The sequence below is a fragment of the Trachemys scripta genome, chromosome 10, assembly GCF_013100865.1.
Source record: "Trachemys scripta elegans isolate TJP31775 chromosome 10, CAS_Tse_1.0, whole genome shotgun sequence".
NCBI classification, from domain to species: Eukaryota; Metazoa; Chordata; order Testudines; family Emydidae; genus Trachemys; species Trachemys scripta.
In genome coordinates, this window is record NC_048307.1 from 79,111,149 (window position 1) to 79,135,896 (window position 24,748).

The following is a 24,748-nucleotide window of genomic DNA, read 5'->3' on the forward strand; positions in this document are numbered from 1 at the left end:
TGTGTTATTCCACGTAGCCAATGGTAGAACCTGAGGGTTCTGAGTGAAGATGGGAACGTGCATATGGGTAGGTGCTGTAGTTCTAATCTATCCGGCTGATGTCCCATAATGTGTCAGACTGGAACTCTAATTAGACAAACTGGTTATTCCCTCGGGGCTGGATCCTGCATGGAGCTGAGCACTCTGATCCTAATTCAGCAAAAGACGCATGCTTAGTTCTTGGCTAAGCATTGACTTTGTTGGGCCAAAACCAGACTGCTTACTTTCTTGTAGGATCAAGCCCACAATCCTTAGAAAATGGGCGGGTTCACTGGTTTGAAGGAGCAATTGGGAACAGCTCACCTGTACTCCAGGGTCCAGTTTGGCCCTAATGTGGCAGGTGAAGATTCTCTTTAGGTTACTAGTGGTGGTAGACCTGCTACAGCTCTAACAGTCGTTAAGGTAGAACCATCATATAAAACTCCGTCACACAAAACCAAACACAAGCACTATGACTTGGCTAAATGTAAAGCTTTTAACACTAACAAAATGTCACCACAATCGCTACTTAACGCAAACACACTGCCCTTTCATTTGTCTTTGAACAGGTTTCACTGGAGCAGAGCAGAACAGTCAGATGAAGGAGGAGCAGGTTTGACGACACAAACGAATGAACTTCTATATAAAACTTGAGGTAGAACATTGCTTTCAAGGTTTGGAAGTGCTTTACATCAGAATGACGACGACACAAAAAAAGGACAACACCATGGCAGATATGGAGCATGACTTCTGAGGTAGTACCAAGCTTATGCAGACCAAGTGCTACGCTACTTGTTTTGAAAACAAAGGAAGACACAGATATTTGCTGCTTCCCCGAAGACATTCATTCCGGTTGAGGTAGGTTCTGAGTCTACTCGGGATGTTTGTCCAAGTCTTTCAGTAGCCCTCATGCAGGCCTCTTTTGACACATATTTTTTTTTTCTTATTTATAGTCAATCACCAAAAAAGCATCCTGAGAAATAGAGAAAGTGTACAAAATCATCAAATCCATGGAGAGGTGGCCTTTCCCGGCCTGAATTTTTGGAGTCAAGTTAGAAGGATTCATCTTAATCCAGTCATCATGAAATAAAAAATAGACCACAAAGTACTCCTAAAGCTGCTAATGGGGAACACGGGCTGGGATGCCACGGGAACAAGGCTCCGCCATATTCCATCATTGATAGAGACTGGAGAATTTGTAAAGTCTGTTACCTAGCAGCCATGGGAAAAACAATCATGACCAGTCTTGATAATGCAATTGTAGGAAGAAATGCACAAAGAGGCCTGAGACAGGTCAGGAAGATAAACTTCATAGCGCTTCAAAAAAGCTGTATATCGATATAAAAGAAATAATAAAGCAAAAAAAAAAAAACAAAAAAAACCCAGACTGTAGAAATCTTAAATTGACCTGAGATTGACGAATCATTGTAAAGACATCACCAGACATGGAAATGGTTCTTGGTGAGTCCTACAAGAGGCTTAGAGACTTGGCAATTATCCTTCATTGGTGGGACTATGTTTCAAAGCTGGGACTTCCTGGCTAAAGTTGTGTAGCGGTCCACCCTGATCATCAGGCGCCAGACTTTTGGCTGGGGGATCGAGTTGTTCTTCTATAATGCTGAATTCATCCAGTGGAAGGGTAGATATCTGAGTCTCATCATGTGAGTCAGGTGGGACGTGATCTGGCTGAGAGGAGACAAAACACCCCATTACAAAGACAATAATTGTTGCATTTGGCTATCACTACCAAGATGCTGGGCTTCTTAGAAATGACATGGCTCATCCAGGAACGAATATGCACATCTTACATAGATGTCCTTACCATCTACAATTTAAATTCTACCCCATCTGCCAGGAATAAGGATTGTTTGTGGGCTACCACTATGAAGTTGTACATTCGTAACCAACCCCGTTTGGGCTGACAATGGGGTTCAAACTTGAGACCGTCAGTGCTAAAAGCAGGAGCCTCTATCACTTGTGATAAAAGAATAATTCCTCTAGCCAGCAGCTATAGTAGACTCTTAACCTCTTATATGAACTAACCACTAGTGGGGGACAAAGACACACTCTCTCCCAGTGTGGAATGGATTAAACATTAGTGCTTAGCGGATCTATATTTTCAATGCATGGAAGGGAATTAAGCGTATAAATCTCTCCACATAACAAGGGGAGAGGAGTGTGTTTGAAAGGGGAGAGTGTCCGTAAATCCCATGATTAATGACAAGGCAGGACCCTTACCATTATTCCCTTATCCTGTTGATCCTGGGAAGGCAATGCTAGAAACAACCTTTCCAGTTCGTTCATCTCCAGTTGCTTCCCATTCATGTCCAGGTCATCCCTGTCCCTCCGAGCGGCTCCATTCAGAACCAGGCCTGTGGTGTTCCTCTGACTCCTCGGGATCTGGGGGGTTGACAGCTGTTCCTGGACGTTTTTACACATCAGCAGTCTGGAAAACCGAGAGGGGAGGAAACTGAAAGTGTAGCACCTCCCAGCACTGCATGCTGCCCCTTTATGTGGGCCTGGACACACCTCGCTGTTCACATCTTATAGTGAATTCTATACTCATATACAATCTCCCAAAACAGGAGCTAGGTTCAGAGAGAAGCCGAGAGAAGTCACAATTCTAGTCTTTGTCTCTGCCTCTCCGCCTCTCCTCCCCCTGACACCCGAAACCCCCTCCACACTTATCGGTGCGCCATGTTCTCCATGTTCTCTCGCTCCTCCTTATAACCCATTTCTCTGGCACAGCTTTCAAAGCAGATCTCCCTGCGGATGTGTCCACCATGTGTGCCACCTCAGCTGTTGCCCCATGTAGGGTAGTTAGTGTAACTGTCTTTTAATACGTTTTGTAGAGGGGGCGGTGCTGGATTGACATCAAAGGCCTCTTGCCGGATGTGGCCGCACAGCTTTGCTTACGATAAAGTGAGCACCCACAACTCTTATGCACTTCAGGTCTAATCCAAGACCCTTTGGAGCCAATGGAAAGACTCCTATTGACTTAACTGGTCTTTGATCAGAGCCTAGGTAAGCGATTACTGTACCAGCGACAGGGATGTTATACAATCCCATGGGGAGGGGCACAATCACCAATGGAAGGAGAAGTGGGCCCTGCAATCACAAGTGGGACCACGGCCTGGCCTGTGGACTCACAAATGGGAGGTGGTCCACGAGACATTCGTGCTACTGCAACGCGGTTGAGTCTGAGAACCCTTCGAACAGCTTGAGAACCACCGGCGCAAAGCAAACGGCACAATACAAGTAGATAGTGTATGCGTGTCACCCGGCCGGTGTGGGGAGAGAACCGTACCTTCCTCTGTACCCACACATGAGGAACAGGACACAGAATATAATGCACGTGACTCCAATGTGGATCCCAATGATGATCCCCGTGGTGGAGGTCTTATTATTTTGCTCATCTTTCATGCAGTCACACGGGGGATTCAACACTGTGAGGAGAAGCAGCGAAAAGGGAGTTAGTCACTGGGGTTTTAGCCGCCTAGACACGAAAGCGCTGCAGCATGTGCTGGGGTGGGAAGCCCAGAATCAGGCCATGTTCTTGAGTAGCTCAGAGGCTGCCTCTCCTTCCTGGGCCTAGTTGTAGAAGGAAGGAGGAGACAGGGAGGAGGCAGCCGCAGTCACAGTGACTAGGGGGCTGCTCTGTTCCCCCTACTATCAGGACCTGGAACAGCTCCCTCCCCATTGCCCCCCAGGCTGAGAGTGCAGGGCAGGGGGAGCCCAACTGGGGATGGTGGGGGGCTGAGCCAGCTCCAGGGAAGAGACGGATCCCAGCCCAGCAGCAGCTCCTCTTTTCCCCCTCCCTGAAGGGGAGCCGGGGTGGGGAAAACGACCGTGGAAGGCGCTTCGGGGGAATGAGCTGTAGAACCAGCAGCCTGGAGGGGAGGACAAGGGTTGGGTGGGAGAGGGGAGGGCTGAGGAGTATTTGGGGAAGGGAAGGCTTGGGTGGGGGTGTTGGAGGGAGGGGTAGAGGGTGTTTTAGGGAGAGGAGGGGTGGGGAGTGTTTGTTGGAAGGTGGGAAAAGTAGAGGAGGGGAGCCTTTGGGAGAGGGGAGGGAGCTGTGGGGGAGAGGGAGGTTTGCAAGGGTCAGGGAGGGAGGGAATGTTTGGGGGGCAAGAGGGGCCTCACTGTACTATGAGGGGGTGCCTCCCCACAGCTTTGCTGGCAATGCGACTCCCTTGCTCTCCTTAACGCCCCACTACAGCAATGGCCACCAGTGAGGGGGCCCTGCCGGCTGCCCTCAGAGCTGGACTCCGGGCTGTGACCAGCAGGACCCCGCTGGCACGGGCTCTTTGCTCTGGAACCGGCTCCCCACAGCCCGTCGGGTGGCTCTTTAGGACTTGGCGTAAGATGTGCTCGTTCGCCCTGGCGCTCTCTTCCGTCGGGCCCGGAGCCAGAGGGTATTTATTCAGCACCAGATGAGGGGTGTGGAGGCGGGGCTGTCTCTCATCTGTGCCAGCTGTTGCTGACAGTCTTTCATTGTTATGTCCCCAGATCAATCAACCGATATCCATGGTAACACCCAGGGCTAGCACTGGACACCATTATTTAATGAATGAAATGGGATCAGGCTGCCAAGCCTAATATTTGTTTTATTCAGACTGCAGGTCGATGGCTGCAGCAGGCTGCCAGCTGAACACTCTTACAAACCGTACGTTATCCCCTCGCCGTGATCTGTATCGAGAACATCCGAGGTACCGAGTGAGCCTATTCAACTACAGGCTAAAGCTAGCGGAGAAAAAAACAACAGCCCCGCCACAGCTTTCCACGATAGCGACGCACTCTCCCCAAATACACCCCCCTATTGCAGTTAGCTATTTACAGGCCAGCGTCTCCCCCTGGCCCTTTGTGCTGGAGGGGCTAGCAGGGACTTTCAACTGAACCAATTCCTAAGATTTTGCAGTTCTGCTACATGGTAACAAAAGCTTTCAGCCTAGTCTCCGGAGACCAGCAATTTCCTTTAAAAGTAGAGCCTGCATCTCTGATCTCTAATGCTGCGCTCGGATGAGAAGTGAAAGGATAACATACAATTATTTTGCCTTCCTGCCTGGGGATCTGTAAACTTTGCATTTTCTCTGTGTCAGAGGTATGATGGGAATTACACTGGAGGAAAAATGCAGCCAGCCAGAGCAGTTCATAATACCTTATTCAGTGGCATCCCCCAAACCAAAGGCTAAGTATTAGAACGGAGCGGATGGACTTAGCTGTACTTCCAACAGAGATGAATGTTTACTACATTAAAGGGACAGTATGAATAACAATCTATGTTTTGAAGATATTCCCATTGGACGTCTGGTGAAAATGACTCCCAAAGCACCAGAGTATTTTTCAACACATACAAGAACACAAAAGGTGTGAGCAATTAAAGATTCCCCCAAGAGGAGAATCCTGTTGCCTCCAGGTAACTAAAGCACTGATGCATTCAGTCTCTTTCTTGCTTCCTACCAAACATAGATGCCTTTCAAAGAACTAGGTTACAATTACTTGAAACCTGATTTTCAGAGGTGCTCTCGCCCACAGTTCCAAAGGAAAGCAATGGAAGCCGCAAGTGGTCAGTGCCTCTGAATACAGGGCCCAGAGAGGAGTCTAGTCTAGGTGAGGAAGAGCCAGGAGAGTAGAATTATGGCAGCAAACGCATCCTTAACCCATCACTGCGGCTCACAAACCAGATGCAAAACCACCAGCTGCTCTGAGACCAGTTCCCTGCAGTGGGAACAGAATCCTAGTAAGGAGTGAGAGATGGCAAAAACCACAGTAGTCCAGGGAGTCATCTCCTTCCAAAGCCAAGATACCCTCCAATGTGAAACTGATAATACAGCTGATCATAACCAAAACTCTATAGATTCAAGGACTGGAAGGGACCTCGAGAGGTCATCGAGTCCAGTCTCCTGCCCTCATGCAGGACCAAATACTGTCTAGACGTCCATTCCTGTGCACCGGCAAGAGGAGCAAAGGATGGGTCAAATCTGGGCTTCAGTTCAGGCCCAGATTTGTAAAGGGATTTAGGCACTTCTCCACTCAGCATTGCAAGGACTAGGCAATTTAGACAGTGATTTTGACTTCCGATGAGAAGTAGGCTCCTAAATCACTTTTGAAAATGGGACTTAGCATCTAAGTCACTCAGGTCTTGCAGCACTAAGTAGAGCAATGCCTAAATACCTTTACAAATCGGAGCCTTCATTCTTTTGTCAGTTTCAGACAGGCTCTTCTTCATTTTCTTGTTCACAGGAATTTCCTTGTTTACTTGGTTTGTTGACAGAAAGAGATTGTCATGGACAAAAGTGTCCCAGATTGTTAACAACCAAGCAATCACTCCAGAAACAATGAAAAAAGAACGAGGAGTCCTCGTGGCACCTTAGAGACTAACAAATTTATTTGGGCATAAGCTTTTGTGGGCTAAAACCCACTTAGCCCACGAAAGCTTATGCCCAAATAAATTTGTTATTCTCTAAGGTGCCACAGCCCACGAAAGCTTATGCTCAAATAAATTTGTTCGTCCCTGAGGTGCCACAAGTTCTCCTCATTCTTTTTGCTGATACAGACTAACAGGGCTACCACTCTGAATCTATCACCCACTTGCAATAAGTGTGTGGAGATTTAGAAAAGCTGGACAACAATGGGCTCCTTAAACTACTATAATCAATACAATCTCATCTAATCTGTCTAATGCACCCAGCACACTGGTGACTACACCCAGTTCTACGGTCCGTCCGAGCACTAAAAGCCTGACTTGCTCCCCTGAGTACAATGAACTTATCTAAATGTAACTAAGGATAGAATTGGGCTCCGAGTTTATTAAGAGCCAGATTTTGACCTCGGATCCATGTTCCGGGTTCCCACTGAAGTTAGTTGGAATTGCACATATACGGAACGAACTCCCAGGATTTAACCCTAAGACTTTTAAAACAATGTTGGTGATAAAAAGGAATGGCCTTTGGGGCAGGGACCATCTTTTGATTCTGTGTTTGTACAGCACCTAAGCCATGAGTGAGGCTCCTAGGTGATGTGATAATACAAATACATAACCACACTCGTCCATACACAGCTGTTGCTTGTGAAAGCGAGAGAGCTAACTGTGTGCACTCTTTAACCTGTCCACCAAACAGTATGCCACATTCTCCATTTGTGGCCTGTACAATCTGAATTTAGAAGACAAAAATTGCTATTTAGTTACAGGAGTACCGGAAACTGTTTTCTGTAACTAGAGATCAGACTGAACGGAGCCAGACCCAGAATGTTTTCCTTCCTAGCAACACTAACAATCGGTAATGGTGGTTTGGAGTGTGCTACAGAGTTGGCGGTTCATGCCCATATTATTTCCAGTTGCTTCCTTTAGAAAGAAAGAAAGGGGTGATGAACTTGCATAAAGATTAAGCAACTGGAATTAACCACATTAGCCACCAGAGGGCACCGCTTCTCCATGCAACCTAGCTTCACATTTATTTGCTGTGCAGAAAATAAAGTACTTCTTAAAGGTGATGGCTCAGAAGTAGCAGCGTACAGCGTTGGATGCACTATTAAATTAACTGTGTGTTAGTAAGACCCTCACCATCTCTGGCTATATCACTCCTATGCTGTGACGTTTCACATCGCGTACACAAGTTGGACTGATTCTGCCTCTTACCTGTTCTTTCAACAGTTTCTCGAAGGGATACAAAGCGGACAGTAGAATTTCCATCCCCATGCTGGTTATATGCCAGGAGTTTTACTTCATATACCACTGATGGGTCTATTTTAGAAAAGACACGAGGAGGGCATTTCAGGTTAAAGAGCTACAGAACACTAATGTTGCTGTGCCTGCATTTGTCATGAAAACAGAAACATCTTACACGCATTGCAAAAGCCAGTCACTGTAAGTATAAGGACCTGAACCTGCTCTCACTTAAATCAGTGGGGGCAGGCTGAGGGCCTAAGGGAGGAGTGGAAAACAAACCTTGCTAGGCACTCATGATATATATTTCCTAGCTGTCGTATATTACTCTAGACATTCTGTTATGATGACAACATAAAGGGGAATTTTCTTGCTTAGCGAAGGCATGTAATGTGGCTAACGCCCTCCTCTGTACTTACCCAAGTGAGTAATGTTATAAGATGTAATGTTGCTGGGCAGGAGCATAGGGCCAGTAAAGTGGGATAGGTGAACTTTACGGTAGTAGAGTTTGAATCCTTCATGCTGGCCCAGTTTGACGGAGGGTTCCCACACCGCTTGGATGGTGGTGCTGTTAAGAACTTTAATAAAGAGGGACGGAATTGCTGGGACTGAAACAGAGAGAGAGAGAGGTTTTTCACGACTTGGGTCATGCTTGTTCCCGTCGTAGCCTAAACATAATCGGCAGTGCACAGAAAAATAATGAAATCCCTCCTAGCATTTCATGGTAGCTGCTGAGTCAGGGGGGTGATAGAAAGATTCACTTGATTGAGATTAGCTTAGGCTAGATCCTGCTTTTATAGTCCTGAATTCCTGCAAGAAGTTGTGTGAGTTTCAAACCGTTTCCTGTTCTCAGCATGGCGGTTCAACAAGCTAGGAGGCTACTTTGTAGATTCTGTTGCAATTTGATTCTCGGCCCCATCGGGTCAGGTCAGGAATGCAGGAGCATTGGAAGTGAATTGCCAGATTCCCCTCTCCTCCCCCCAGGGCAATGGTAGCCTTTTAGAGTGATTAATCCCTGAGGGAGGGAGAAACCAGAAGGATGGAGTTAGAGACATCAGTCTTAAAGCAATAAGTGAAATATGCTGCAACCGGCTGAGCTCTCAGGCTTCCTGCACTGACTTGCAGTCACTGTTCCAGCAGCGTTTGCTAGTCTGGGCTCTGCTCTGCAGAGTGTTTCAGGGGCCATTACACAGAGAGGTTAATAAAGAAGGGAAAGAATCGGGGATCAGAGTGAAAAACAAAGTCATTTCAATCAAGGCAGTACATTTCTCTACATTATGTGGCTGCTACCTTGCAAGCAGTTTCATCATAATCTTTTTGGAAAGGGATGTGCTTACCGGATCTCAACGATGCATGAGGTTGGGGGGCAGGGGAGATGCAGGACTCTCCTTTCTTACTTGGTTATCCCCACTTACCCATAATGCTGATGCCAGGGCCTGATCCAAAGCCCAGTGAAGTCAATAGGAGTCTTTCCACTGACATCAATGGATTTGGGGCTCAGGCCCCCTGGAGACAAGGGGAGGAGCTGCTAGTGGCAGGAGTGCTTTACTCCCACAAGGGATGGAGCTGGTTGGGTTGTCCCCCAATATACGCACTGGGCACCGCTGCATGGCTGGCACTGACAGGGTGTAGCAAGGGCTGCTGCTGAACTTGGGCCATCCAGCGCCCCTGGGGGTATTGCATCTCTTCCTGTTTTCCACAGGCCACGTGCCGATTTATGCCATAGAGGTAAAGAAAGATTTATAGTCAGAGCATTGGGCAGTTCTAGAGCTAGCTATATGCCCCCCAGGCCCCATTCTCAACGCTCTTGCCGGTGGCTGGAGTGGTGAGTTGCGCAGAGATTTTCCCCACATTTGTTTCTTCCTTGCACCCATCAGAGTGAGTGTTTTAACACAAAGATAACCAGAGTGAGACCACGTACCAGGAGCGAGCCAACCCCACCTAGCTTGACGGCCTGATCTGGGGGTCTGCAAACCCAGTTCAAGTTTCCCTGTAATTTAAACATGGGGGTTTTTCATGGCTGATTCAGTTTAAAAAGCAAGGTGGCTTCCTAAGTGATGGAAACCCCAGGCTGTGTTTTAGGGATAGAGAAAGTAGACTAACATGGGTGCCTGCCTAACACATAATACGAGAGACAGTTTGGACTGAGGTTTTCGGTTTGCTTTCCCCTTCCTCTCTGTGCTCCTTTCCCTCCCAAACTCTCGTGTACAACTTTCTTTAGACGTCCCAGGTGTTGCTCTGTCATTCACACTTTTGCTGACTACCACAAAACTCGATAGAGCAAATGCTCTAATCAGTGTCTGGCCCTTTTGCACCATTCACTAAGTGCAAACTGACCACAATTGGCCCGCAGAGAATTTCCTTGTCAAAGGGGTGTGCTCCCTGCTGATGCCGATGTGCCAGTTGTGGGCCCCTGACACCTGGTGTAGGGGGCATGCCAGGGGAGGGAGGAGGTGTTTTGGGGTCAGGCAGGAGGAGTGGCAGAGATCTGCCACACCATGGCAATCCTGGATGGTTTTAGGGTCCCTGAAGGACTCTAAACCAGTTGTGCAGCTTGAAGTCGCTTGTCCAGGGCTTGCTTCAAGAATCAGAGAGCTGGACCTAGTTCCTTATTGCCCCTGCCCTGGGTGCAGGAGAGAATCTAGCCCTATAACAATTTGGGAATAAATCTGATCTCAATTAATCCTGGTCTACAGGAACACTGGAATTGCCAAATTGCAACAGGACAACAGTCCATCTATAGCAGAATCCAGTATCCAATAGTAGCCAATATCAGATACCTCTGAAAAAGGTGTTAATCTTCCATAAAGTACCTAACAGGGATGAAATTAGTATCTGAGTCCAATTGGTTAGTAGTCTGTGCTCAAAAGAATAAGGATTGGTGGTCCTGTAGTTGTATCCTAGCGGCTCTAATTACAGTCATTATTCTTTTTCTTAGAAATGTCTAACCATTTATTGCAGTGCTGGTGTAGCCATGTTGGTCCCAGAATATGAGAGAGACAAGATAGCGGAGGTAATATCTTTTATTGGACCAATTTCTGTTGGTGGAAGGTACAGGCTTTTGAGCTGCACAGAGCTCTTCTACAGACTTGGGGAAGGAAGCGAAATTAGGACAGACTGCAAAACAGAAGGGGTAAGGCATGTTGGAGGTGGCTTCTTCCACCTACTCCACCTCAAGGAATTCTTTCACAACATCTTTTCACAAAGATGACACCACCCAGAAGCACCACATCCCCACTGATAATCGTAAGAAAAAAGAATCATTGGATTGGACGTGCTACCAGAGGACAAAACCATACACTGGATCATTACATTGATTACTTCAGGAAAAAAATTCTCTGTGAAATCCTCAACAAACATTACATCCACCACAACCTCTCTACCACCAAGAGGAAAGCAGATAGTCTCTGAAATCCATCGACCAAATAGTGATCAAACCTGAAGACAAAGAGGACACCGCCATAGTCCTTTATCGTGATGGCTATGTCAACGAGGCTAACAGACAACTCTCTGACACTACCTACTGTAAAGAGCTCATAGGAGACCTCCTAACACAATTCACCCAGGAATTTAAAGATACTGTCAAATCCTTCCCAAAACAACTTGAAGAAAAACCCTACAACCTCATCCCCCATGAACCCACTCAAGGGACTTTCTACATGCTTCCCAAGATACACGAACAAGGGAACCCAAGCAGGCCCATCATATATGGCCAGGGCACTTTTACTGAAGGAATATCAGGATTAGCAATGTAAAATGTTAACCAGTTAATCGTAAGCATTAGTCATACCAGTTAACCCATCTTAACTGTTAATCCCTGGGCCGCCTGGCCACCTGGCTCCAGCCGCCCTGTGCCACCCACTGGCCCCAGCCACCCCACGTCGCCCAGCCGGAGCAGCCCCTTAAACCACTCACCACACAAAAGGGCAGCTTCCTCCAAGACACTACGGCCTTCCCCAAGAAACTCTGCAACTTTAACAACCTCCCTCAAACACCATCCTTGCCACCACGGATGTCACCTCCCTGTACACCCAACATCCCTCAACGCAACAGCTTCGCTGCCTGCCTCAAACACATACAAGATAATGCACAACCCTCAGAAATCCAAACTCATCTTCACCAATAACAACTTCACTTTTAACAGCAAACGCGTTGTCCAAACCAGGAGGACAGCCACGAATACTAGGATGGTTCCTCAATATGCCAACCTCTTCATCGGCCACCTTGAGGAAGAATTTCTGGCAAAATGCACCACAAGACCAACAATATCCCTGAGATAAGCCATGATATTTTCCTCCTCAGACAGAAGACCTAAACTCCCTCATAGATTTCTACCACAACTTCAACAGCCATCACCCATCCATCAAACTTTCTCTGGAACAGTGGTTTTCAACCTTTTTTCATTTGCAGATCCCTAAAAAATTTCAAATGGAGGTCGGACCCCTTTGGAAATCTTACTACATAGTCTGCGCACCACAGGTTGAAAATCACTGTGCTAGAACACTTCCACACCTGCATCAACTTCCAGGACACCACGATTAGCTTTGACAATGGAACCCCACAAATGACTATATACAAGAAACCCACCTCACCTCCACAGAGCCAGCAACCACCCCAGACACACCACAAAAATCTGGTATCTACAGCCAGACGCTCAGAGAAACTCCAAAGAGAAAGTCCAGCGTATACACCTAAACACACGTAAACCCACCTTCACTAAACAAAGACATTCCACCAGAGAAGTAGATTGCATCATGGAATGGACTACCTAAATATCCCATGAGAACCTGCTTTGATACAGAAAAAAAAAACCCACTGACAGCACACCCCTGGTTGTTACCTACCACCAGCCATTGGAACCCGTATGAGGTATCATCAAACAGTTACAACACATATTTGAGGGGGACCATATCCTGAAAGAAATCTTTCCTGAATCCCCACTTCTGGCCTTCAAATAACCTGCAAAACTTGCCAAGTTCATCATCAAAAGCTAACTTCCCACAGATCAGGACACACCAACTCAAAGCGGCACCAGGCCCTGCTAGAACAACAGGTGCAAAACGTGCAGACGTATCTCCATTGCTACAAAGATCAATATACACCTCACAACATACACCTTTCAAGGTTCATGGGTCCTACCTATGCTTATCACAACATGTGGCATACCTCATCCAATGCATCAAATGCCCCAGTAACAACTATGTGGGTGTGGCTTGAAAGCTTGTACCTTCCACCAGTAGAAGTTGCTCCAATAAAAGACTTTACCTCAGCTATCCTGTCTCTATCTTTTATCAAGGCGTACTGAGATATTTGTCTTGACAATATCTTCTGGCACAGAGTTCCACAAAGTTATTGTGTACTTGAAAAAATCATAATAATAACTGATTTTAAATGTATCGGTTTTTAATTGAACTGAGTGGCATCTTGTCCTGGTATTACAGAAAAGGTAAGTTTGTTTCCAAATGTTGATAAAAAGTAATTGTGCCAATTTGAAGCTTGACAACAGCAAATAAGCTACTTTCACAGGTTTTTACTGTTTTATGACATTACGGTCAAAACAGCATATCTGAAGGATCTGAAATTTCCCAGACATTTTAAACATTTTTTTCCAAAAGAGTACAGTCGTGATGGAAAAACAAAAACTAATCTGTTGTTTGAGACACTTCTATGCAATCACGTCTTTCAAAAAGGTATTCCATCTCCACTGATTCCCAATGGGATGCAATGTCAGGGCAAGTCAATGAATTTTCCTAATGACTTGCATGTAAGTCAATAGAAAGGACCAATGAGTGGGAGTTTTCCCATTGACCTACATTAGGAGAACATCCCCATGTACATTCAGTAGAAAACGATAAGAAAGCAGGCTTCCACATTCATTTGTATAAAGATATTCCGGCTTAACATCTGTTATCGAAAAACAACCAATTATATCAAAGTTTGCTTCTTACCAGGGTAGTATCCAGACGTGTAAGTTATTGAAATGGAAATCTGTTTACACTCTGGCTTTGTATGTGTACACACATCAGTGGAGTCTGTTTATGGATCAGAACTAAACTTGTACAGGAATATGCCATTTCATCCAAGATGTAGATATAATTTTTTTTTTAAATCCAATAATGTAATTTTTCCTATAACTCTTCTTCCCTCCTGATCCCTCCAGGACAAAACTGTGGGATGGCCTGGGCTCCCCTCTTTGAGGTAGGCCGTTTGACTCAGCCTAGGGGGTGGAACTCCAGGCCCTACCCTAAAATGGAAAATAGCCTAGTGAACTGAATCCCTAGAGGAGGTGGAGATGATGGACCCCATCTGTTGAAGTTGAAGGCCCTTATTTATTGGTCTCAGGTCATCACATGGCCAGCATCTGCTCATGGTGACACCTCAAAAAGGTTCATTTCACCAGATAACATTTTAGCAATGATTGTGTCCCTGTTATAACATATGGGACCAGGAGTTAGAGACCAGGATTTACTTAGTTAGATTTAGACTCACACTCGCTTACCAAAATGTATCTTATATATCACCTCTGAATTCGGAACACAGAATTGAATAGAGCATAAAGGAGTCTACGCTGGTTTAACTAACATGGGGAGGACCCAGAAGGCAGCCGTGCAGCTAACAGGAGGATGTAAGAAGGTGTATTACATTATGCTTCTCTCCCCATACCCTTTCTACGGGACAATGGGGATAAAACGTGCCATTCCATGAGATGACAATATCATTCTGGAGATAAAAACTGACCTATATAAGAATCATTTGATGCCCGAGGCGCTTGCACAGCATAAATCCAGTGAATGGATCTATGGCTACACCAGGACTGTGCTGCACAACACTAGTCAATTCAGGTAACCGCCCTGGAGTCAATCCCTTAGCTAGGGCTGAGCTGTACAAGGGCGCATGTGATGTTCTCTTAGCTAAGGAGAAATAATGCATCACTTTTGTGTGATGAGCTCAGCATTTGGTAGCCCCAGGAATTGAAAATCTGAGTGTATCCTTAAGTAAACAGATCTCACATGGCAGCACGCGGTGCTTGGCCTTGTGCTACCTGAACAAAGCTGAAATGACGGGGTGGGGAGGCAGGGAAACTGCCTGGACATCTCTAAATTGCCCTACAACACTCAAGGACTAGGTGTTGCAGAAATCACCTTAGAGACTAAGAAACCTTGGTCAGGCACAGGATGTATTTAAAGAGCTTAACAGCTAAGGACACTAGGGTACAGAATTTCAGCCTCATTGCAGCTTAGGGTTACCAGATAGCAACTGTGAAAAAACGGGACGGGGGTTGGGGGGTAATAGGCGCCTATATAAGAAAAAGTCCCCAGAAACGGGGCTGTCCCTTTAAAAATGGGACATCTGGTCACCCTATTGCAGCTGTTTCGCACCGACTCAGCAGGAACCCCAGTTGGTCTGGCCACTGGAGGATCTACCCTGCATAGAGGGCTCCACTCGTAATGCAGGGTGGCCACCACTGCTTCTACGCCTCTCCCCTCCCCCAGGACCAAGGGACCCGTGCAACCCTGCACGCTGGAAATATTTGGCTACTGGAATGGCTCTGAGGGCCACTGACAACAAGTGTACAAATAGCACAGCCCTAAGCTACGGCAAGCTCAGTTCGGCCACAGCCCGGTATCTGGCCTGAGCATATGAACTCTGAAAGCTGAGGAAGTTAGGAGAGGTCTGACATTTAGACCATTATAAGCATAAGGGCCAGCTGCAAAGTCTGGATCTGGATTTGGATCCAGATTTCTCTAAAGTTGAGGGAATTTAGGATCTGGCATTTAGTGCTAAACGTTCTTATCCACAGTGCTTGTCAGGCTGCTGCCCATGCCTTTTATAAAAGGGGCCTGATCATTTTCAATGGCACGACGTGCACAGAGGTGCATCCATAGAGGCTTTTCATTTGCTCAGGTGTGTCCAATGTCGATGTAATTCTCAAGTTCCTGGCATTTTGCCATAGCAGGCTTCAGCTGGGCAAAGCCCGTGAGCCTCTGAATATTGTAATGACAGGTTTCAGAGTAACAGCCGTGTTAGTCTGTATCCGCAAAAAGAAGAACAGGAGTACTTGTGGCACCTTAGAGACTAACAAATTTATTAGAGCATAAGCTTTCGTGGACCGAAGAAGTGGGCTGTAGTCCACGAAAGCTTATGCTCTAATAAATTTGTTAGTCTCTAAGGTGCCACAAGTACTCCTGTTCTTCTTTTTGTGAATATTGTAATATTACAGTACATAGGTTCTCTCTCGCCAGCTCTCAAGGTTCTTACACAGCATTTACAGTGCATGCCTCACCGGGGTACGCCCAAAAACTGCCCTTTCTGATCTGCTCGTTGAAGCATGTGTCTTTCTATTCTCTGTATGCCGAAGAGTCGGAGACACAACGAAACCAGCTGCCATGTTTCAACAGAAGAGCAGTGGGCACACTTGGGACAAAGTCTCCCCCGCTGGACTCCAATGTTGAGCATGCAAGTGGTTGCACCACAGAAGTAGGCATCTGCCAAATCTGTGCATATAAGCAGCCATGTTTCAGTTCCAGTGGGAGCCCGGCAATCCGATCTCCACACAAACCTGCAGGATCATTGCAAAAACGAGCGTGCACTGGTTGTGCAGGCAGAAATGTGTACGCTCAATGGCAGGTTGGCTGAAAATCTGCCCTTTGTTAGAGCCTCATTACCTGACTCATAAATGAAAATGTGGTAATGGGGGGAGAAATACCTTTATTATCCATTGGACAAAGAAACATTAACATTGGCCACCCCAATTTGTGAAGAGTTGGTTTTATTTTACGGGTTCAGAGCCTTACAATTACTAAAAACCACAAGAACGTCTCTCCTTCAAAGCTTGAAATATATAGTATTCATTAAAACTTGGAATATATCATTTTCATTTTATGTATGCACTTGTAGAATGCATGTGCTGTTTATAATTTCATTACACAAATAAATGTATACAGCATGGTAGTATAGAGGTATGTGTGTATATATACACATGTACACACACATTTATATGTGTTTCACAGAAGTAGATATGAGGTAAAATAGATCTAATATATGTAAGGAGTCTCCCAAGTTTACTAAGGGATGGAATACTTGTTTTCCTCTTCCGTGCTGTTTGGAGTTTTCCCCAGGTCATTTCAACTTTCTTCCTGGCGTCCTCTTTAGCCGAAGATGACTAAAGGAACAGTCTTCATCCTAGAGAAATGTCAAAAAGTCCTGGAGAAAACCCTAAAAAGCATTAAAAGACAAGAATAGGAGTGTGTGCTGCTTACACGCGGTTATGATGCACATATAGTTTGAGATTTTAAAAGTCATATTGTTTGCATCTAAGGCGTGCACCTGTTTCTCCCCATCTGTAATATGCCACCTCTTTATCTCGTTACCAGAAGGCTGAGCAGCAATCCCAACTGTTGGAACAGATTCTGATCTCATCTACATGCCCATAAATCCAGAGTGAATACACTGAAATAAAAGGAGTTATTCAGACTTTACAATAGTCTCAGAGTCGGGCCTCACCTATTCCCCTCTTTCTAGGCTTGTGCCGTGTCATCTTTCCAATTCATATTATACTGAAGTACCTACAGTGTCTAATCCAGGGGTCCCCAACGCGGTGCCTGTGGTTGCCATGGCGCCCGCCAGGGCATCCATGTGCGCCTGTCTACTGGCCACTGGACAAGCAGCCACCGAAATGCCGCCGAGAAGCGGCAAGTCAAGAAGCGCTACTGCTGAAATGCTGCCGAATTTCGGCGGCGACGTCTCTCGACGTTGCCGCTTCACGAATTTCGGCGACGACGCCTCTTGATGTTGCCGCTTCACGGCGGCATTTCGGCGGTTGCTTGTCCGGCAGCCACAGCCCTTGGTGGCTAGTCGTCTGGCGCCCGCCCCACGGAAAAGGTTGGGGACCACTGATCTAATCCATCTCTTCCCCTTCTGCCTGTCAATCACTCCCTCCGGTGACTGGATTGAGATGGTACCTGACAATACAACTAACAGCTTCTGTGCGGGCTCTTTCAGTTCCGGTGCAATTTAAATTTTCATTAAAAAAAAAAAAAAAAAGATTCTAGCCTATGAAGAAAACCTTCCAAAGATGGCCCAATGCACTGCTGTCTTCCTGCACCTGCCTGTAGACAGCCTGAGACAATGGGCCCAATCTTCACCTCACTTCTGCTAGTGCAAATTAGGAGTCACTCCACCCAACTAAGTGGAGTCACGCAGATGTAAAACTGGCTTACAGGAGCTCAAGACTGGGCTGGAGAGCTCTAAGAGAAGCATTAAACTGCTGAAATGTGAAATTCTGCCAATGATCGAACAAATATTATATCAGAATGAAGCTCAGACTCTCCCACACCTTGTTATCAGACCCCTCTCTCCATTGCATTGATTGCTTGTCCACTTCTCAACACATTATTGAGTATGGTGCTACTACTATGCCTAGAGCTTTACATGAGGTCCCTGCCCCGAGGAGCTTAGAATTCAAACAAGAGAGACATGACGAGAAATGAGAACCAGTTGTGGTGTAGACAGGGAGGAAGCATGAACAATGGAAAACAGAGAGGAAGACTTCTCTAATGCCAGATATTTACCAAGGATGCAGATCATTTATTTGGTTTCCCTCCTTGGTATCTTCTTCTTCTTCTTCATTTTTAATATGACCAGGTGCAAAGAAAGAAGCAGAAAGCACCCGAGTTGAGATAGTGACAGAAAATACGAGAGGAGTCCGTTTGGAGGAAGGGTTTGAAGGAGGCAGATATACACGTCTTGTTGCTATTTGCCAGCATTTGTGTGTTAGACGTGCATTTATGGGCATCGAAATCTGAAATAAGTCCAAGTCACTGCCCAGCAGCCACATCTCCATCCTCGGGCCAGCCACTAGAACGCCTGTTATGGGATCTTTTCTTGTCTACAAATGAAGGGCCAAATCCAACTCAGCTTACTCTCAGAAAGCTCCGGCTGACTTCTTCATGGGGCCTTACCCACAACCTCCCGGGGAAGCAGAGCTCACTTCTGCACTGCAAGTAGTGTCTCCCTGTTTTATGTTCTGGTAAACGGTCTCAGCACATTTTGCATCAAGAAGCAGAGAGCCCTATACTTTTATGTAGCCTTGCTCTTAATGAGCTGAATTTCTTCACCATATTACACCCTGGAAAAATCTCTACCAGGTAATAATTCTGTATTGTGCTGACATTCACCTTGTGGCTAAGAACTACAATGGCCACATCTATACAGAAGTTACTGGGATTCGTCTGGCCCTGACGCACTGGACCCAACGGTTTACAATGGGGTTGGATGCAGTGTAAGCTAGGGCAAAATTCATCTTGTTATTTTGTTTAAGATATAAAGCTTGGCAAGCCGCCGTTGTGTGAGGAACGGGCAACAGACGTGCCAAAGCAGAGGATTCTGAGTGCATCTAATACGTCTCCTAGTAGCAGCGACACTAAGTGTCATCGTTCCTCTGTCCCTGAGTCAGGATGACAGAGCCATCCTGGGGGAAACTTGACAGCAACAGATAAGACATTGCACATGGAATATCGTATGGAGGGGAAACGACATTTTTTTTCCTGTCACAGTAACTTTAGTCAGTTTTAATAGACAAACACACCCATTTCTTCTGCAGACACGTACAGTCCTGGACAGCATAGGTCCTCTCCTGGCAATAAGATTTCACCAAAACAGCCACCTAAGTATCCGTATGAACATGTTCCACGGTACATAAACTTGGCTTCAGTCTTATACTCAGTGATCATCCACATCTAATGCTCTACGTTTTCATGGAACTGGGATGCCACAGATTCTGTTCTTGCAGCTCCTTTCAGCCTGTAGATAGAATATTTTATCCTTGAACAGAAAACAGCTGGGTGTGGCAGACGGGAGCTCCACAATGCCAATTTTCCACTGGTGTAAAGTCCATTCAAGACCCTAAGTCAGTGAGGAAACTTAAAGCAGCAGCTGTTCTATGTGGTGCTAAAACCAGGTCTGATCCTCAGAGTCGGGGAGACGTAACTGGCTGTCCCGAGAAGGCAATGGGAAGCAGAGTGGAAAGTAGAGCAGGCCCTCAGCCGTACTAGACTTTGGAGACTGCAAAGGTGGCTTAAAGCCATCTCTGCCCCACACCTCTGTTTCTCCACCAAGCGCAGGAACAGAGCAACTCAGAATCTAGCGTTTGAAAGATGTGTCTACACTACACTGCAGTGAAAGACCTGCAGCATGGCCATGACCGTCAGACGTATCCTAAGTCTCTCCTTGTCAAAACACAAACCGAACCTGGTTTCACTTAACTTAAAATAAGTCACGAAAACGTTTCTGTTCTTAGGAGAGTCTTTTAGAACAACATCTTACAGATCAACTAGATGACAAGAGCCCCTTTAAACAGCAGCAATTGGGGGGGGGGAAACGTGAATTAAACTCAGTGGAGGGAGAATGGGATATTTAGCCAGGCTTACTTGTCCATTACAAATTGCAGCTTAGTGGTTAATCTTTGTTACACGGGGCGATGTTGTTTTTAAAGACATTAGGTCTGGACGATGATGCCTTCAAGCTTCAAAGAGCCCGGAAATTTATTACCCTGATACAAAATCCGTAAACGTGCATGTGCTGATTTAGGGGAATAATGTGAAAAAGCCCTACCCAGCCTGCCCCAACCTTGTCCAGAAAACACCAAGTTTTATGAGGCATGCGTGGCTGCTGGCTACTGCTACTCAACTCAGAGCTTTGGGTCAAGGATTTAAAGTTTACACCCCCTCTCTCTACGCTGAAAGGAAAAGGATGACTGGTTTACTTCAGAATGCTGAGTGAATAACCTTGAAGGGTATCTACCCTGCCCGCCCCATTGCAAGGATTTATTAGCCCTTTTACTTAAATACTACAGCAAATGTTCACATCCACTGAAAGCCGCGTCACGATCTGATTCACCAACTTGAAGTCAATGGCCCTATTTCAACTATATCTGAAATAGGCCCCTTCTTCTCATATCATTGATATTTCAATTTCAAATTCATAATCTGTGTGCTTTCTTGAGGGAAAACACACCCCTTCTATGTATTTGTCTCACAGCAAAAGAAGAGGCCATTGGGATAAACCAAGAAATGCTCAGAGATCTGCCCCTTCAGAAAACACTGCACCCTCCTGCACATTGGCAGTGACTGAAAGCTATTGCAGTTCACGACTGTGGCCTGTCAAACAGGGTTTGGTGGTTTCTGTCCAGTTTCCTGTGGACAAGTGTCTCCCATCACAAAGAGCACTTTCCCATTGGGGACACTAACTGGCAACCTCCACAGAGAGGCCAAGGTACGAATAGGCCCCAGAGGCTGAACTGAAAGATTCGGTCAGTCCAGGTCAGGGCTTTGCGGCTGGGAAGGAAACTTCTTGTTCTGTGGGTAAAGCGAGGACTTGCTGCGTGGGGCTGTTAATCAACTGCCTTCAGGAGGACCAGTGTCATCCAAAGAAAGTACACTACAGTGTTCTTCAGGCTGCAGACACCAGAGCCCATGCGCACGTTACTACAGTATTTTGTCTCCTGGGGAACACGGAGATCTTTGTTTCATGCGTAGGGGTTTAGGCCCAGAGCCTCAATGCAAGTTCAGCGCCTGAATACCTTGGAGGACCTGGGCTTTAGTCTTTGTTAAAACAAGTGGTTTAAGGTTACAATGCAACGTTGGCCTGATCCTGAGATGGGCTGGGCATTCAACTCCCATTGGCTTCAGCGCTACTCTCGTGTAGCTGGCTGCCAGCGTAGGGATACCCTTGCCCCAACCCTTTCCCCGGCCTCACCCCCTGAGCCAGGAACCAGGAAAGTGAGTGGCACAGGAGCAGCTCCAATCGCTCTACATCACCTGTGGATCCCCTCTATGCAGGTGTGCTGGTTTTATTCTACCTCATGCTCCCCCTCAAAGCAGCTACCCCAGCTCACACCAGCTCCAAACTGAGACCCAGAGCGCCACCTGGCAAATAGCCTTTACTTCCTTCATCGCTAGGGCCTCATCCCGCAAGACCTGCACACAGAATGGGGGGGGGTGAGGGGGGATTCTAGGCACGAGGCCGCCCAAAGTCAGGCCCCACTGAGGTGATCAAAAGAACTCATTCATTTCCCGGAGAAGGGAGACTGACCCTGGGTAAGGAGAAATGGGAACAAAAGGGCCGTGTGAGGAAGCCACTGGCATTACACAGCACAAAATATCGCAGAGGTCTCTACAGTGTATTTAGATGGGGACAAAGACAGAGAAAAAATCCACAAACATACTCCACTTGCTGGAAAAGACTCTCCTTTGGTACATTATAAACAATAAAGAGCCTTTCACCTGCAACAGGTCACACAACCAACAGAGGAACAGCTACATTTAAAAAAAAAAACCCTCAATAACTTCCAATTACACAATATTAGGCTGTGTAGCATAGGGGGTCAGCTAGAGCGTGAGCTGCTTGTGATTTGCCAGTACAATACTGCCAGAATAAGGAAGGCCATTAACTCCTTGTCATAAGGAGACACTTGAATTCTATGTAACATCCTACAGCACAATACAGAGCAGGAAAAAGGGGGAACAATATGAAGACATGATCTAAAATATTCAAGTACATTTATCAGCCCGATAAATGGCGTTGCTATCCGCAGGTTTCCCAGCACCAGATCTCGCAAGCTTTAGGTCTCCTTACCTTCTCCCAGCGTGCTCACCACCATGACTTCAGAGGCTTTGCTGGCACCCCGGGAGGTATAAGCCTTTATATAGAAGCTATAACTGGTCGAGGGCTCTAAATCGGTCACTAGCTGCTGGAAGGTGCTTTTGCTAACAGCCTCCTGGTATTCCATCTCCACGGGGTCTGAAATGCACAAGAAAGGGAAAGCAGAGAGCCATTAGGTTTGCCTAAGAGGGAATGACAGGACGGACAAATGTTGCAGCGACAGTTTACTAAATCGGAGTTTTGCATCAAAACACGGAACTGCATTTGCCTGGGCCTGATTCTGCGCATAGTGGGAGTTGGACTGGGCCCATATAGCATCACTTTCCCTTCCCTCTTAGAGGAAATACCAGAACGCAGTTCCTTATATTTAGCTATTAGGCTATATGGAAGGCTTGGTATCACTTTTCTGATATTCTGTTTATTCTTATCTCCTAGTCACTGCCCTGCACACAAAGATTAATCCTCAGGGAGATGCAGATGACAGGGATGAGATAACCGGATCATCTCTCTATCTAGTCATTTACATGTCCCTCATCACCATAATATTCAAGTGCCTGGGAGAAGGAGCATCAGGTTTTTGTCCCATACCTGCAGCTTTCCTTATGTGCAGCACATAACCGATGATCTCCTTGGTGTTCTGCAGAGGTTCGCTCCAGGATACCTGGACAGTGGTTGCGGAGACCGTCTCGGCTTTCACATTCTGTGGAGGGCCAGGCAACCCATCCGCCCACAGCACCGTCAGGCGGGCACTGGCTTGGGTGGAGCCGGCGCTGTTCTCAGCGATGCACTGGTAGATGGCTTCATCCTCCTGACTGATCCCGTAGATTGTGAGCGTGCTAAAAATACAGGCAGACAAAACAAAACAAGATGTTCTGAGCCGAGCGCCTTCCTAGGAATATCTGGCCCCTTCAAAATCCTACCCGCCCGCCACAGCGAGGTCCATCCGGACAGGTCTGAGAAGACGTCACGAACGGCTGAGACTGACCGAGGGACCGTTGAAATAAATCCCATTTGGCATTGCTTGCTGAGCCAAACAGGAGCTATAAATAGGCTCCCAACCCTGCATCTGCATGTTGATGATTCCATGAAAAGGAAAAGCCCAAGGAGGAGGAAGAGAAAGAGGAGGAGACATTATCCTGATTTTCTAACCATATCTGTGTCTTGAATGGAAGAGATTGTGGTCGCCTCTAATTAAAGTTACAAGGGAAGAGGCACGCCCCGAGAGGCTGCTAACATGGGCTGTGGAGAAAGGTCGCAGTTACAGGATGGGCGACTGTGTCCTAGACTGAGCAGTGACTCTGAGAATGACTTAGGGGTCACGGAGGAAGCCAGTGGGACATGGGCTCCCAGTACAATACCGTGGGGCTAAGAGGGAGAATGCAATCCTCAGCTGTATAAACAGGCGAATATCGAGGAAGAGTAGCGAGGTGGCATTCTCACATCTGATCCATGTTCATCTTCTTGCTTAGAACCTGCCCGAGGGATAGCTCAGTGGTTTGAGCACTGGCCTGCTAAACCCAGGGTTGTGAGTTCAATCCTTGAGGGGGGCCACTTGGGGATCTGGGGCAAAATCAGTACTTGGTCCTGCTAGTGAAGACAGGGGGCTGGACTCGATGAGCTTTCGAGGTCCCTTCCAGTTCTAGGAGATGGGATATCTCCATTAATTAAATTAAATTAAAAATCTCAGTCTGCCCTTCCCCCCAAGCTCAGCTGAGTTGCTTACACCTGAGATATTTGCCAGTCGTTTGTTATTTCAGCCTAGAGATGAGACCGGTGCTTCATGATCACAACTTGTCATGAGGGTGGGAAGCAATCCGAGTTCAGCAGAGTGAGTATGCAAGACAGCACAGGGATGGCGTGAATTTTGAGCCCCACTTTCAGTAAGATTTTAGTCCCACTGAAGAGCCTGATTCCACAAGAAGGCAAGAGCCTCTAGACAGGTGCTGAGCTCAGCTGGTGCCAACTTCAGCTGTTAACGGTGCTTGGTGCCTTGCAGAGATGGGCCCTAAACCTGCTTGGTTCCTGTGCCTAGTCACATGTTAACTTGGCTAGGAAGGATCATCATAATAGCTACCAACAATGAGCTGGCTTGCAAAGGCAAAGCACGTGAAATGTAAGCCAAGTCTAATCAATCCCCGTCAGAAAGCCCTCTGGTGATGTTGTAATTGTATTATAGCACACTCTAGCAGTCTTAGGGTAACATTAGGATTAGCCCACTTATCCTGCGGGGCTATAGCTTCATCCTTTGCCTTTGTGTGCTGAAAAACCGGATCATTTCAAATCGAAATCCAAAGCCTGCCAGCCTGTTCTCAGGTTTTCACAAAACCTCCGTGTGCATTTCTGACGCTCGCGTTTGAAAGCACTGATTTCATACTGCAATAGTTGGAACTGCTCTTCAAACAT

General features: G+C 46.6%; 1 protein-coding gene across 1 annotated transcript in view; it reads right to left on the reverse strand.

The window, feature by feature from the left end:
- Positions 1-1,405: 1,405 nt before the first annotated feature.
- The window catches only part of IGDCC3 (immunoglobulin superfamily DCC subclass member 3), a 187,532-nt gene continuing 164,189 nt past the window's right edge, over positions 1,406-24,748 (reverse strand). Inside the window, exons 8-14 of the mRNA XM_034785002.1 lie at positions 22,934-23,181; positions 22,319-22,483; positions 8,104-8,292; positions 7,658-7,762; positions 3,326-3,464; positions 2,257-2,464; positions 1,406-1,704 (exon numbers count right to left, since the gene is read on the reverse strand). Of these exons, the coding sequence (XP_034640893.1) occupies positions 1,513-1,704; positions 2,257-2,464; positions 3,326-3,464; positions 7,658-7,762; positions 8,104-8,292; positions 22,319-22,483; positions 22,934-23,181 (1,246 nt within the window). The 3' untranslated portion in view covers positions 1,406-1,512. The remainder of the gene's footprint in view (positions 1,705-2,256; positions 2,465-3,325; positions 3,465-7,657; positions 7,763-8,103; positions 8,293-22,318; positions 22,484-22,933; positions 23,182-24,748) is intronic.